Source organism: Grus americana, chromosome 23 (assembly GCF_028858705.1).
Source record: "Grus americana isolate bGruAme1 chromosome 23, bGruAme1.mat, whole genome shotgun sequence".
NCBI classification, from domain to species: Eukaryota; Metazoa; Chordata; class Aves; order Gruiformes; family Gruidae; genus Grus; species Grus americana.
In genome coordinates this window covers 6,454,794-6,469,172 of record NC_072874.1, presented here as the reverse complement: position 1 = coordinate 6,469,172, position 14,379 = coordinate 6,454,794, and the positions used below count along the sequence as shown (strand labels likewise).

Sequence of the window (14,379 nt, the reverse complement as noted above, 5' to 3'; positions counted from 1 at the left end):
CGCATCTAGCTCCCGCTAAGCAGCTCTGTCAACAGCCACCAGATCGATGGACGGCTATAAAACCCCGAGCACCGCGCTCCTTGTATCATTTATTATTTACATTCCTCAATTTAAAAGATTTACGGCCCGGTTGTAAGTATTTCCAAAGGCTGTTTCCTCGGAGAGTTTAAATAGCGTGGAAGTGAATTAAACCTCAATGCAAACAGCCTCGGTCACGGCCCCGCAGGTCCAGGGGCTGCCCGGGCTCGGCTGCTCTGTGGCTTTGCGTCGCCTTTAATTGAACCCGGGGTCCCGCTGGCACGGATCCAGCAGGTCCTGTCCCAGGGGTAAGGGATGGGGTACCCCGGGCCTCGGCTCTGCCTTTGCCTTTCCTCCCCCCATGGCGGGACGGAGCTGGGCGAAACCAGGCGTTAATCAGAGCCCTGGCTAAGCCAGTGCAACGAGCGCGTGATGCTTTATGGATGGGGAAACTGAGGCACGGCTGGCAGTTGTGCACACAGATGCATTAGCCGCGTCTCATCCTCACGGAACGCTTAGGGAAGGACTTTTGCCACCTCATTTATTTCCCCCCTGTAATTAGGACACATTAAGTCGGGTGGATGGGCAGGGATGGTGCGGGGCCCCGGGGCAGCCCTGCGGCCGTAACCCCCTGTGGGAGCTTCAGGGAGCACCGGGATGGAGCTCCGGTAAATCCCGATCACCGGGGGAAGCTGCTGGTGAACGGGGAGGGGATGTAAAGCCCATTTTCTCCTGCACTTTTCCAGATAAACTCCCACTGCTCTGCCAGGGTGAGAGTCATTGCACCGGGAGGGGAAACTGAGGCACGGGGCCGTGGGGAGGACTCGGGTCCCTGGAGCTCGCGGGGTTTATCGGGTGAATCTGGGGCATCTCAGAGAGCGATGAGACAGGGCTGGGCTGTCAAAAAGATAAACGTGAAGAGGTTTCTTGGTTTGCAAGGCTGCTGGAGACACACGTCGCTGCAGCCCTGTCCCCGTGCTGTCGGGGCATCTGACACACCCCTAAGCTCCCTAAAAGTTCCCTTAAGAAACCAGCCTCATCAAATCTGCATTTCTTAACTTAAAACCATTGGTGAATGCTCCAGCACTCCCACCTCAGCTTCCTTTAAACTAATCCTGTAATTAAGAGTAATAGACCCCGAGCCGGTAGCAAATAGAGCCATAAAACCGCGCTGGGATACCAGGCAGATCACACCAGCCACCTCCTCTAATTCTGTGAGCCGTGTGATTTATTAAGCTGCAGCATGTCCTTATTTATGGGTTACAAAAGATAACGGGGATCAAAACCCAGCGGCGTTAAACGGGGAGGCACGTGACGAGCTGGCCGGGATGGGCAGAAAAATCTCTTGCAAAATACCGGGGGACCCTGTGTGTGACCTGAGGTTTTCCCTGGATAAGCTGAGCTTAGGGATAAACCCAGCCCGGAGGGTGATTTTAAGCAGTGCCTGAGATCCGAGCAACAGGGAAACTGAGGCACAGAGGGTGCTGGTGGGGCAACAAGCTGACACCTCCCTGCTCCCCCTTCTCAGCTCCAATTATTCCTGATAACCCCTCGCTCGCTGCCGCGTGTTCGCCCGCCGCCGGCCGACGCATCGCGCGGACGTTTCAGCCCATTGCAACTGCTTATCCCCGGGATTTCCCATGAATTCCCGGCCGCTCTTTGCCTTTGCCATCCCGGGAGCTGCTGCGGTGACCGCTGTCCTGCCGTGACACCTGCAGCCCCTCCTTTGCTCCGTTGCAGGTCGCGGCGCTGGAGAGGCAGATCTTTGATTTCCTGGGCTACCAGTGGGCACCCATCCTGGCTAATTTTTTACACATCATGGCCGTTATTTTGGGTATTTTCGGGACCATCCAGTACAGATCCAAATACCTCATGATGGTAGGTACCACCGCGGGTGCCGCTCCGCGTGCCTGGGTGCAGCATCCTCACCCCCGGGGATGGCTCAGGCCCGCGTCCCCTCCGGTATCCAAACCCAAATCCCTGGGGATCCGGCGGGATCCAGCGAGCGGGGCGGCGCAGGGCCGGAGCGGGGGATGTCCGCTCGGCATGGCACGCCCTGACCGGCTCTCTCCTCGGCAGTACGCGGTGTGGCTGGTGCTGTGGGTCGGCTGGAACGCCTTCATCATCTGCTTCTACCTGGAGGTCGGACGCTTGTCACAGGTAACGCCCCCCCGCCTGCCTCCTCTTCCTCCCCCCCCCCCCGTCCACCCCCCCCCCCGTCCACCCTCCCTCCATCCTTCCTGCTGTCCTGCCCTTGCCCTCCTCCTCCTCTTCGCCCTGCCCCACAGCTCTGCCCCCAAAAGGCACCCAGAGCCTGTGGGTGCCCCCACCCTGGGGTGGCAGAGCACCCACCTGGGTGCTGGGGTGCCTCCTGGGGGGCTCCCGGCTGCAGCACCGAGCACCCGGGCGTGCGTGGGACGGACAGACGGACGGTTCAGGCCAAGGTGGTGGTTGGGGGGGGGGTGGCTTTGAAGCAGGAGCGCAAAGTTAATGAGGCTGATGAGTCGGGAACTGAAGGGCGCTCGTTAATCAGCGGCGTGCCCTCGGCGCTGCCGGGGTTTATGGGGAGCGGGAATTGGACGGCGCCGTTTCCTAACGTGCCGGCGAGGAGATCAAGCGGAGAAGGGACACGGGGACTGGGGACGAGCAACGATGGGAAAGTTTGGGGCAGGGTCTCCAGCAGCAGGCAGGGATGGGCAAGGCAGTGGGGTGGGAGGAGGAGACCCCCCTGCTGCATATTCCCAATTTTCCAGGGTCTTCTGGGGCTCTGCAAGTGCCGCTCGGCCCTGGAGCCCCCGGCAGTGGCCGGATAGCGGCTGGACATCATTGATGGCTTTGAAAAGTCACCCAGTGGCGATGGGGTGAGGATGTGAGTGGGGCCGTGTCTCTTCGCCCCACCCTGGGCTATTAAATTATAGCTTTTACACAAAAAAGAGCAAAACTTCAGGTAGTGATGGTGCATCGCTGAGCATCCTCAGCCCACGGTTGGGGTACCCGTGACGGGGAGGTGCCCGCTCTGGCATCCCGCTCCTGGCTCTGGGGATGCTGTTCCCTGCGCGGTTCGCTCTGTGGCTGCCAGAGCGGGGAAAAGGGCTTCCTGGGGCAGTCGCAAGGACAAAGCCACCTTCCCATCTTGCTACAGGTTGTTTGAGGCTCTTCTAGAAAGCTGAAACGCCGGATACGGGCAGCAGGCACAGAGGATGCATTAGGGGAGAATTTGCTCCCACAAAGTGTTTTTGGTGGAAATCCCCAATTTCTCAGTGATGCTGCAGTGCCAGAACACCCCCTCTTTGTGCTTCCCAGCACCTAAACCCACATCCTTTGGTTTTAGAAACCAAAAACCCACTTTCCTTCTATTTTTTCCGTCCCCACCCACAAAAAAAATCTTTTAATCCCAGATTGGTGATTTCCTATGAGGGATGCTCAGCCCGTTTCCCAGCCCCCTGCAGACCCAAGGGCTGGCGGCGCAGAGAGGGGCCTAGAGGACCCTCCGAGGGGTGGGTGCTCACCCGGTCGTGCCAGGAGGACCCTCCGGGGGGTGGGTGCTCACCCGGCCACGCTGCTGCTGCCTGCTAGAGCCCTGTGCCGGGGCTGCGTCCCAACCCGCACAGCTCCCGTCTCCCAGCCGGATCCGTGGGCAGGGGCATGGGCACCGATCGTGCTGCGGGGCCTCCTGGGATCGAGGCCGGACCCCATCCTGCTGCTTTTATTGAATTCCAGCTTCGCTTTGCACGAGCCTGCTGCGGGGAGGGCGCAGGCAGGGGTGGGGGCATTAGCCCTGTGTCTGACCCGACCCCGGGGCCAGCCCGACGCCGTGCCGTGCCTGACGCCGTGCCGTGCGGCGGGGCCGCTGCTGCCTGCTGCACTGCCGCAGATCAAACCCGGAGAGCCCCAAAGCCTGGGAATGGGCTTACGAGGAGGGGACGTGCGTGAGCGGGGCCCCGCGAGGCTGCTCGGGGATGGGGGGACGGCACCCTGAAACCCGCTCTGCTCTGCGTCCCTGGAGCACGCTGGCGGGGTGATCCCGTGGTCCCGCCTTTCGGATGGCTGGATGCGGCCGGCAGCACCGCAAGCGGCTGCTTCCTTGCCTCGAGGCCAAGCTGCCGCGTTGGTGACCGCTCCATGACATCCGCGATGTCACCTGGACATCACGGCACACCCGGGCGCTGCTCGACCAAATGGTCGGTGACGCTGGCGTGGGAGGAAGCCACAAAGCCTGGGGACGCTGGCTGCGGGTTAGGGAGATGCGGGGGTTCGCTGGCCGCGCTGCATTAACGTGGTCCGGGTGTGCGGAGCATCCTTGGGTTGGAAAAGCCCATTTTCTGTCCACCCACGCTGCAGAGAGCCCCAGCTCCACGGTCTGTGCCTCCTCCTCTGCTCCCCTCCCGCAGGACCGAGACTTCATCATGACCTTCAATACCTCACTGCATCGCTCGTGGTGGATGGAGAATGGGCCGGGCTGCCTGGTGACGCCGGTGATGAACTCCAACCTGGCACCCGAGGACCATCACGTCATCACTGTCAGCGGCTGCCTGCTCGACTACCAGTACATCGAGGTAGTGAGCAGCGCCACGCAGATATTCCTGGCGGTAAGGGCAGCTGCCGGCACCTTTCCTCCTCATCCCTCACCCCGAACTGCCACGCGAGGGAGGAGGGACGATGGCGGGGACTGGGGTGGGCAGAGCTGCCGTGGTCCAGCTGGAGATGGCCCACCATCACCATCCATCTCGTAGCATCAAGGGTGGCGTTGGCTCAGGGCTGGGAAGAGGGGAGCAGACGGAGCCCAGGCCAGCACCCCGGGGGTGCTGCCCACCCCAAAACCTGGCAGGCTGGGGTCTGGAAGCTGCGGGAATCGGGGGGTTCTCGGTGTAACTCTTCCCTCTGGAGAGGGAGGGTGTCCCCTTCCCGCTGGCCGTCTCACCCCGTGGGGAGGGGGGAAGGAGACATACCTGGATGCAGAGCTCCTGGGGAGCCTTGGGGGGCTGCAAGAAAATAAAGCTTTAAAGGGAATTGGAGAAGCTGCCACACACCCGCCAGAGGGGCACCCAGCGCCACACGGGGCTCAGCACCCTCCGTGTTGCCATCCCAGCGCGATGTCAGCTCATCCCCCCCAGGAGCCACCGCCCTTGTCCCTGAAACCATCTGACCTCGCTGCATCCCAAACCAGCACCCGGACCCACCAGAGATGGGCTCCAGCACCCCCAGCCTGGGGGCAGCCCCGATCCTGCCCAGGATGCTCCCAGTCCCCCCAGGATGCTCCCAGGCATCCACCCCCCAGCACCCACCTCCACCCCCCGCCGTCACCGTGCCGGTTGCGGTGCCCGTCACCCCCATAACCGACTTCTCTCTGCTCGCTTTTGTTTCGCAGCTCTTTGGCTTCGTCTACGCCTGCTACGTCAGCAAAGTGTTCCTGGAGGAGGAAGACAGCTGTAAGTGCTTTCGCTAGCAGGCACGGGGGGGCCGGGGGGCACCTGCAGCGCTGCACCTCGCCGGGGAGCGGGGGGCAACGCCTGGGTCGCAGGCGGGTGAAGGGATCCCTTCAGTTGGGTTTTTTGCCCCATTTTTCCAGCCCCTATGAGGCAGATGGGGTGTGAGGTGCCACCCCGCGTCACCAGTGGGCCCCCCCCACCCGCCTCGGGGAGGGTGCTGCACCCCGGCCAGCGCTGGGAGAGGAGGGGGACGGGGACACCGAGCCCCGAGCTGCCACGTCTCCCCCGGCACTGCGGCGCACAGCACCCCGGGTGCAGGAGCGGGACTGGTTTCATCCAACGCGTGGGGTCGGGGTTCGTCCCCACACCAGCCCACGAAGGGGCTGAGGCGGTCCCCGGTCCCCAGTCCCCATCTGCACACCAGCACCGAGTCCAGCTCCCGTTGAAGCCGGGATGCTCGTCCCCGTGTGCGGCCACTCGGGCGGATTTGGGGCCGGCATTGTGCTCGCCGCTCCCCGCTGACGCGGATTCAGCGCCTCTGCTCCGGGCAGAGCATCTCATCTCGCCCAGGCGCCTGGTCCAGCCGGGCAGTGGGGAGAAGCGCCCTTGCTGGGAAGAGCCGCTTCCACGCCACGATAAATTCACGGCGAATGTTCCTCCCGGCGCGGATCCGGCCCGCGGGGGCTGTGGGAGAGCCGTCCTCCCCGCTCGCGTCTCCCAGCGCCAGCCGTCGGCTGCCTCCCCCTTCCGACAGCCACGCGGGGCCACAGAGTGGGGAACAGCGCGTCCCCCGGCCAGGATCCCCACGGACAGCGGGGCGGCTGAGCCCTCCTCCCCGCCTCGAGGGTTTTCACCCCAAAGCAGGGGTAAACCCAGCAATTTAAGCAAAGTTACAGACTAATTTTTATACGATCTATGTTGTGCTTTGCGATCTGACAACAATCCCTGCAAACACCCCTCCGGAAGCGCTGAGCACCCCGGCCCCAATTAACCAGGCGGTTAAGGCTGTAGCCATCCAACCGCATTAAATGCTCATCTGCCATTAATTAATTCGCGCCAGCTGGCAGCTCCCGGCACCCAGCCGCAGGCAGGGACACGCCACGACCGCCGGCACGGCAAAAGCTGCCGAGACGCGCTCAGCACCGGACTCCTTCCCCGCAGCACGGGGATCAGCATCCCAGCCGGCGCCGTGGACCCACGAACGGTCCCAGCCCGACCCAGGAGATGCTGGGGTTCGGCATCCCCACGTTTTCCCCCCGCTGCCGGGAACCGGTGTGGCGGAAAAGGAAAATCTCCGTGTGAAATTGGACACTGCCTGCGGTAATAACTTGTTTCTGTACCCAGGGAGCTGGCAAAAGGGTTTATCTACTGCCGCCGGCTTTGAAGCGTGTTTGCATTCAAACAAACTCCCGCATTCAATACACTTTTAATATTAATGCTGCTGGAGCCCAAGATTCAAATGCATCTTTTTTAATGGAATATCTTATTAGATTTGGAAATGGATGGATGGCGTCAAAATTGAGAGCTGGCTGAATATTAAGTCGGGAAGATAAATATGCTGGGAGAACTGGGCTCCCCCCTTGAGCTCGCTGCCGTTGCTTGGACACCCGTGTGTGAACTCGCCCAGATGGCGGCTCCGTGGGGATTAATGTATTTGTTTTGGGGAGACGGGTCGCGCTGCAGCCCCCGTAGTGGTTTGGAGACCCTGGCTTGGCTGCGCACGGTGCCCGTTCCAGGGTCGAGGGTTCGGGTCTGGGGGCATGTCGGATGAGCATGGGAGAAGTTGGGGTACCCCCGGCCACCCGTCCAGCCGGGGTGAAGGGCTGGGCTCTGCCACCATGATTCCTTCTCCAGCGAGGGCCGGGGGGCTCGTCGGGCAGGTGACGGGCTCTGCTGGCCGGAGGGGGATGAACTGCTGGGCTGGAAATCGCAGCCAGGAAAACTGATACATGGGTGTCTGCAATTGCCCTAAATGACAGGCTTTAAACGAGATCTAATTCCCCCATAATTCTCCGTAAATGCCCACTCAGGAGACAATGACAGGGTGATTTTACCCACTCTGTCCAGCCGGCAGTGCAAGGATTGTTGTGGTGAGAAGAGAGCCCAAGCGATCTCTGCAAGTCAGTCCTTCTCACCGGCACTTTCCGGGGATGCTACGGTGACCCGGGATGGTGCCGTGACATGGGATGGTTTTGCAACCTGGGATGCTGTGGCGACCCAGGACGTTGCAGCAACCTAGGGTGCCACACATCTCGGGGATGCTGCCGGGACCTGGGATGCTGTGTGTCCCTGGGATGCTGTGTGTCCGTGGGATGCTGTGTGTCCGTGGGATGCTGTGTGTCCCTGGGATGCTGTGTGTCCGTGGGATGCTGCGTGTCCCTGGGATGCTGCGTGTGCCCAGGATGCTGCGTGTCCCTGGGATGCTGCGTGTGCCCAGGATGCTGCGTGTCCCTGGGATGCTGTGTGTCCCTGGGATGCTGTGTGTCCGTGGGATGCTGCGTGTCTCTGGGATGCTGCATGTGCCCGGGATGCTGTGTGTCCCTGGGATGCTGCGTGTCCGTGGGATGCTGTGTGTCCGTGGGATGCTGCGTGTCCCTGGGATGCTGCGTGTCCCTGGGATGCTGTGTGTCCCTGGGATGCTGTGTGTCCATGGGATGCTGTGTGTCCATGGGATGCTGCGTGTCCCTGGGATGCTGTGTGTCCATGGGATGCTGTGTGTCCATGGGATGCTGCGTGTCCCTGGGATGCTGCGTGTCCCTGGGATGCTGTGTGTGCCCGGGATGCTGCGTGTCCCCAGGATGCTGTGTGTCCGTGGGATGCTGCTGCAAGCCGGGATGCTGCATGACCCACGGGTGCCATCGGGACGGGGGGAGGCAGGGAAATCGCCCCGCTGCCCTCCCCAGCTCATCTCGCTGCTCTCCCCCCTCTCCCCAGTCGACTTCATCGGCGGGTTTGACTCCTACGGCTACCAGGCGCCACAGAAGACGTCACACCTACAGCTACAGCCGCTCTACACGTGAGTCCGCGGGCCGGGGAAAGCCTTGGGGGTGCTCAGGGATGCTCAGGGATGCAGGAGCCGCTCCAAGGGGCCTCATCGCACCATCGTAACCCAAAAGATCGGGGTCTGTGAGTCCGCTCGGCCTCCATATAAAGCCCAGAGGCTGCGGCGGGGCTGGGGCGGTTTTAGGGGGGTCGTGCCCTTGGTTTGCTTTTTGCCGAGCCTCGACACGCCGGGGCCGCCCGGGGGGAGCAGCAGCTCTTCAGATAAGTGCGGCTGACTTTTTTCTTCCTCTCCCTTACCCATTAAGCTTAACTAGATAAACGCTCAAATGAGATAAGGCTGCAAAATCTAAAGGGATTAGCCTCGTGCGGGCTTTGCCGGGTGCCAAAAATTAATTATATTTTAAGCCTTCTATGCAAATTCAAGGGCACGCCACACAATTAGAGATGCAAAGAGAGGGTTGCGGTGGAACAAATGCATTTGTGATATTGCTCGGCCCGTCCTGGTCAGTTGGGCACAGGCAGTCTCTTGTGTGCCCGCCCTGGTGCGTGGGTGCGGGTGAGCACCCGTGGGTGCTGTGCCCCCTTCATCTAGCCGGTCCTTCCCCGGGAGCCCCCCGTGTCCCCGTCACATGCCCGGGTGTGAGGCGGCACGGCGGGATGGGAGCTTCCCGGGATGGGGACAGGGACGGTGGCACTGGCGTTTCACCACGGTGTCACCCTGGGGTGGGAGCGGTGCCAGCACCCACGTCCTGGGGATCGAGGTGGGTGTCCTGCCCTCCCCCAGCCAGCTGCCCACCCTCGGGGGGACCCAGGAGAGCGTTGTCCCACAGCTGGGACACGTCCCATGGATGGTGTCACCCGGGAACCCCTTCAGACCTGCCGTGGTGGGACGGTGCAAAGCCACCACAGCAAAGGTGGGCAGCGGGGAAGGCAGGGACCGGGGGGAGCCCTGCCTGACCCTCTCCTGCCTGCAGCCTCCAGCGGCACCGGGGGGCACGGGGGGGCACGGGGGGCTGCTGTGGGCCCAGCGTTCCCCGACGGCCGCAGGATGAGTGCTGAGGGCTGCAGCGTTTGGGGATATCAGCGGGAATATCAGTTTTAAGTGGGGGGGAATATCAGTGTTAGATGGGACCCAAAAGCTGATGGCAGAGAAACTCGGCGCTGAGACGCCAGGATGAGACCTCAGCGGGGTGCAGAGGTGCTGGGGAAATCCCTCCTCCCTTTCTGGGAGATGTTTAACCCAGCCCTGTATCCTCCGCAAAACCCAGCTCCCCAGGACCGGGTTTGGGGTGATGGGGAGTTTGGGGTTGCACGGCTGGGGGTGACGCTGGGGATGCCACCTCCTGCCTGGTCCCTGCCTGCAGCAGCCCCGCGGGCAGGGGGAGAGCCACAAGCCCCAAAGCCCTTTGCGGGCAGCGTGTGCCGCAGGCTGCGGGCTCTCCCCCTGCCCGCAGGGCTGGCTCGGGCAGCGCTCCTTGTAATTAGATTGCTTCCTAATTAATCAAGCTCGCTCAGGCTGCCCACATCCTTGCGGCCTTTCTGCAGGGGGGCGGGGGGGGTCACAGCCCGGACCCTGCCACCGCGCTGCCAGCTCCCCCCTGCCTGCAGCCCCCCCCATCTGACCCCGGCAGCTCATTAATAACCCACCACCTAATTAGTGCAGCTGTAATTTATATCAAGGTGCCTCCATCACCCCGAGAGTTGTGGCAGGTCGGGCTGATGGAGTCCGGGGGATGCACCCTGTCCGTGAGGTGGGGGGCACCGGGTCCCGTGGTGACACCTGGGGGGATCCGAGGGGGTGCTGGGGCAGGGGTGACCCCATCTTGGGGACACCGCCCCCCCCCCCCAACCCCGTCGGTCTCGCTGCCACCTGCCACCAGTGAGAGGACGTGCAAGGTGCTGTCCCTGCTCAGTGCAGTGGATCCGGCGATTTGTGTCCCCAGGGGACGGCCAGGCAGGAGGGACGTGGGGCTGCCGTCCTGTCCTAGCCTGAGAAATTAAAGCTTATTCTGCAGTTACCAATTAGCGATAATTGGATTAACGGCGGGCACGGGGGAGGGTTTCCACCCGGCAGAAGGAGGAGGATGTGCCAGGCCAGCACCCGCTCCGCGTCCCTTGGGTCCCTCCTGCCTGGCCACGGTGGCACCGGGTCCCCACCCGCCGTGTCACCCCCGGACACCCAGCTGTCCCCCACCCCGTGACGGGGGCTCTCACCTCCGGATCCCTCCCGTAGCACGTCGGGAAGGGGGAAACGCAGGCTGGGAGCCGGTAGCTGAGACCTGGGCAGTTGTGACAGGGGTGTGCAGGGGGGTCCCCAGGGCATCCCCCCGCGCTGTCCGGGGGGAGACGGGGGCTGTTTCTCTCTGCGGTGTGAGGGGCTGCGTGCTCCCCCCGTGCTGCGGTTGTGTGCGGTGTGTCAGTGTGCCCAGGCGTGTCAGGATCTGGCTGGGGCAGAAGTGGGTTTGCGGCATCGCCGCGGGCGGTGCTGGCTCTCCCCACGCATTTTAAACGTGCAATGCCTGTCCGCGCACACGCGTGCACACACAGAGACCTGCCTGCACACGCGCTCATGCACGCACACCCACACGTATGCCTGCACACACATGCACACACTCGTGCATGCACACATGCACTCGCCTGCACACGCCTATACGCACATGCACACGCCTGCACACGCCTGCACACGCCTGCACACGCCTATACGCACATGCACATGCCTGCACACGCCTGCACACGTGCACAGAGGGCGGCCGGCCTGCAGGCGCATGCAGCATCCCCCAGCACCCGGCACCCCCCAGCTGCTGCCGAAAGGTCTCCTGTGGGAGAGGGGGCTGGCAGCAAGCTGGGGGGGACAGGCAGCGTGTGCCCTGCTGTGGTCGGGGTCCTGGGCCCCTCCGTGTCCCCTCCGTGTCCCCTCCATGCCCGCAAAGAACCGGGGTGGGTGAGCGGGGCAGCCCCGATGGCAGTCCCCATGTCGCTGTGGCGGGGGGTGGCCTGGCCCCAGTTGCTCTCCTACATTTTGGGGGGTGAAATGAGGGTGATGCCATGCGAGGGCCACCACGGGTCACCCCAGCAGGTCCCTGTCCCCCAGGATGGGCAGCAGCCGGTGGGTGCCCGTGGCCGTGACTCCTTGTCCCCATGTGGGGACACGTGGCAGGGACGACATCCCGGACCCCGGTGTGTCCCCTACCGCCTCCTCTCCCCTTCTCTCCCCAGATCCGGGTAACCTCCTCCTGCCCTGGATCCGGCCCCGGTGCGGGAGCCAGAGGCGACAGGACCCCCCCGGAGCGAACTGTCCCACACCCCATGACACGACCCCCCTGGCGAGGGAGGGGACACGACGCCGAGCCACCCGGTCCCCTCCTGCCTCCCTGCACCCCACAAGACCCCCAGGAACGGAGCCGGGAGCTGCACACCCATCCCACCCTGGATACCTCCGAGCCCCAACCACCCACCCACAGCAGGATCGGGGTGGGGGGGGCTGGATACGGGGGGACCCCCCCAAGTGGTGCCACCCCCCCCCCCAGGCTCCCACGCCCTCCCACATGGGGACACGCGGGGAGGTGGCATTGCTCACCAGACACCGTTTCCTTCTGTTTCTCCCAGCCTGGTTTTTCCTCGGAGCAGCGGAGCCCTTCCCGGTGTGCCGGGCAGGAGGGGGGGCCCGGAGCGGGATTGGGGCAAAAACCAGCCGGTTTGGAGCAAACTGGGACTGGGGGCAGGGGACAAACAGCGCTTTGGGGGCAGCGGGGCACAGGAAGCAGCTTCGTCCTCCGCGGGATTGGGACAATTTCCCGAAACGCCAGTCTGGGAGTCAGGCTGGCCCCAAAAACGGGGGTTTGCTCCCAGAAGGAATTTTCCAGCCCCCCTGGCTGGCTGAAGCAGCGTCCAAGGGGCTCGATCCGGGATGCTCCCCTCGCCCCGAGGAGCTGGGTCCGGCCGTCAGCATCTTGCCTCGACCACCCCCCAGATCTGGGGACATGGGGGGGACACACAGCACCCCGAAACCCCCTCTGCAGGCCTCCCCCCCATCCCTCCCACATTTTGGGGGGGGATCTTGCTCAAACTTGGCAATACCGACGCTGCTTTCGACACAGCCCCTTGCCGGCTGTTTTAACGAATCTAATGAATGTTTTGGGTTGGTTTTTTTAATTATCGTTTTGGGGGTTTTTTTAATTTAAAGTGCCTGAGCAGACTCTGGCTGAGCACAAACCCCCCCCCAAGGCCGACATCGTGCCTTCACCTCTGCCCGCCCCGGGGGCTGCCTGGTGCCCCCCAACCCCTCACCCGGGGAGGGGGGGCAGCTCTCCAAACCACCCCCCAGCCCCTCCATACGTTCGGGGGCTCGGTGGCAAATCCATCCGTCCGGTTCAGCGGCAGAAGAGGCGACGTCGGCGCGTGGGGAACGGTTATTTCGGGGGTGGCGGGGGGGGGGGCGTGCAGGGTCCCTTGGGCAGCGATCGCTTTGGGAAATGAAGATGAGCTGGGAATTAAAAGTCTTGGAAGAAGCTGGAAGGAAAAAAGTAGGGAGCATCCCAGCTCCCCCCAACCTCCTTGGTCTCCTGTTTTTCCCGGAGGTGGGATGTGGTTTCTCCTGGATCCCTGGATTTGGCCCCCAGCCCTCCCTTTGCATCTGGGAGCAGGGGCAGGGTTACGTGAATTTTGCCTCCCAGGCATTTTTCCTCCACTCCTCCCAGGGTTATTTGGGGATTTTTTTGCACCCTGGAGTGAATTTGTTTGTCCTTCCCAACAAGTAACCGTGAAGTGCCAGCGACCGAAGCTGCCCGAGCCCTGGGCAGGGGACAGGCTGCGTGCGTGTGTCCCCCTCCCCACCAGCCCCTCCGCTGCCTCCAGCCAAGCTGCGAACTTTACAGGCAATAAATTTTCCACCCTTTCCCCTTTTTTTTTTTCCAAGGAAAATAGTGTTTTTTCAAGCAACGGATCCCCCCCCCCCCGCTCCCCAAAACACATCCCCATCGCCGAGCACTGCCCAGCCCAGAGGACAGCAGCATCTCCAGGGTTTAATTTCCTCTCCAGGACCAAGGACGCCCTTGCTGACCCACTGCAGGATGGGATGGGATGGGATGGGATGGGATGGGATGGGATGGGATGGGATGAGCAGCCACCCGTCTGGTCGAAGTCCCAGCAGGAAGCAGCGGGGAACGCTTGCCGTCATTTAAAACTCACTCAAAAGAGCTTTCCTCCCTCCTGAGCTCGGCAGGAGCCAGGCACCGGCGCTCCGTGACTTTTTTTTTTTTTAATTATTTTCCGTTGGCTTGTTTTTATATAAGACTGTATTTGTAACGTGAACCGAGGATTTCTTTTCTATTCTGTAATTATAAAAGTCGAAGGAAAGTTTCATCCGGTGGCTGTTCTGGTTTGGGGGCATTTCCCTTCCTTGTGCAGTTGAATCGATTAAAAACTGGAGGGTTTTTTTTTTTTTTAATTTTTGGGTTCCCCCCCCCCCCATTACCACTGCCTGCTTGCTCCCATGGGCTCTGCATCACCCACCTTTGTGCTGCCTTATAACCCAGCCCTGCTTTTTAATGATGCCCCAGTGAGATTCTGCCTCCTCTCTCGCTGCCCGCACGGGTAATTTCCTCCCTGGTAGTAAAAAACCAGAAAAAAAAAAAAAAGCAGAAAAAAAAGCAGCATCTTCTAGGCTGGGTGTGGGTACCACACTCGGGGCAGCTAGGGGGGGTCTGCAGCCTCCCTTCCCCTAAGAGAAATATTAATAACCCCCAAAGAAATATTAATAAACCTCAATGGAATATTAATAAGCCCCCAAGAAAAATATTAAGACCCCTTCCGAGGTGTTTTTTCAGGGTGAGCTCCTGACATAAAGTTTTCCAGCCCTGCAAGGAGCGAGGGTAGGGATTCCCTGGCGGGAGACGCCAGGTTGCGGCCGCAGATCCATGGGAAAAGTTCC

The 14,379-nt window shown here is 61.9% G+C and overlaps 1 protein-coding gene across 2 annotated transcripts in view; it reads left to right on the top strand.

Annotated features, from left to right (window-relative positions):
* The window catches only part of NKAIN1 (sodium/potassium transporting ATPase interacting 1), a 36,429-nt gene extending 23,571 nt beyond the window's left edge, over positions 1–12,858 (top strand). Inside the window, exons 2-7 of one of the 2 annotated variants that reach the window (XM_054802402.1) lie at positions 1,759–1,896; positions 2,098–2,178; positions 4,410–4,607; positions 5,387–5,447; positions 8,382–8,463; positions 11,667–12,858. In XM_054802402.1, the coding sequence (XP_054658377.1) occupies positions 1,759–1,896; positions 2,098–2,178; positions 4,410–4,607; positions 5,387–5,447; positions 8,382–8,463; positions 11,667–11,676 (570 nt within the window). In that variant the 3' untranslated portion in view covers positions 11,677–12,858. The remainder of the gene's footprint in view (positions 1–1,758; positions 1,897–2,097; positions 2,179–4,409; positions 4,608–5,386; positions 5,448–8,381; positions 8,464–11,666) is intronic. The other variant, XM_054802403.1, reaches the window with a different exon arrangement.
* Positions 12,859–14,379: the final 1,521 nt, after the last annotated feature.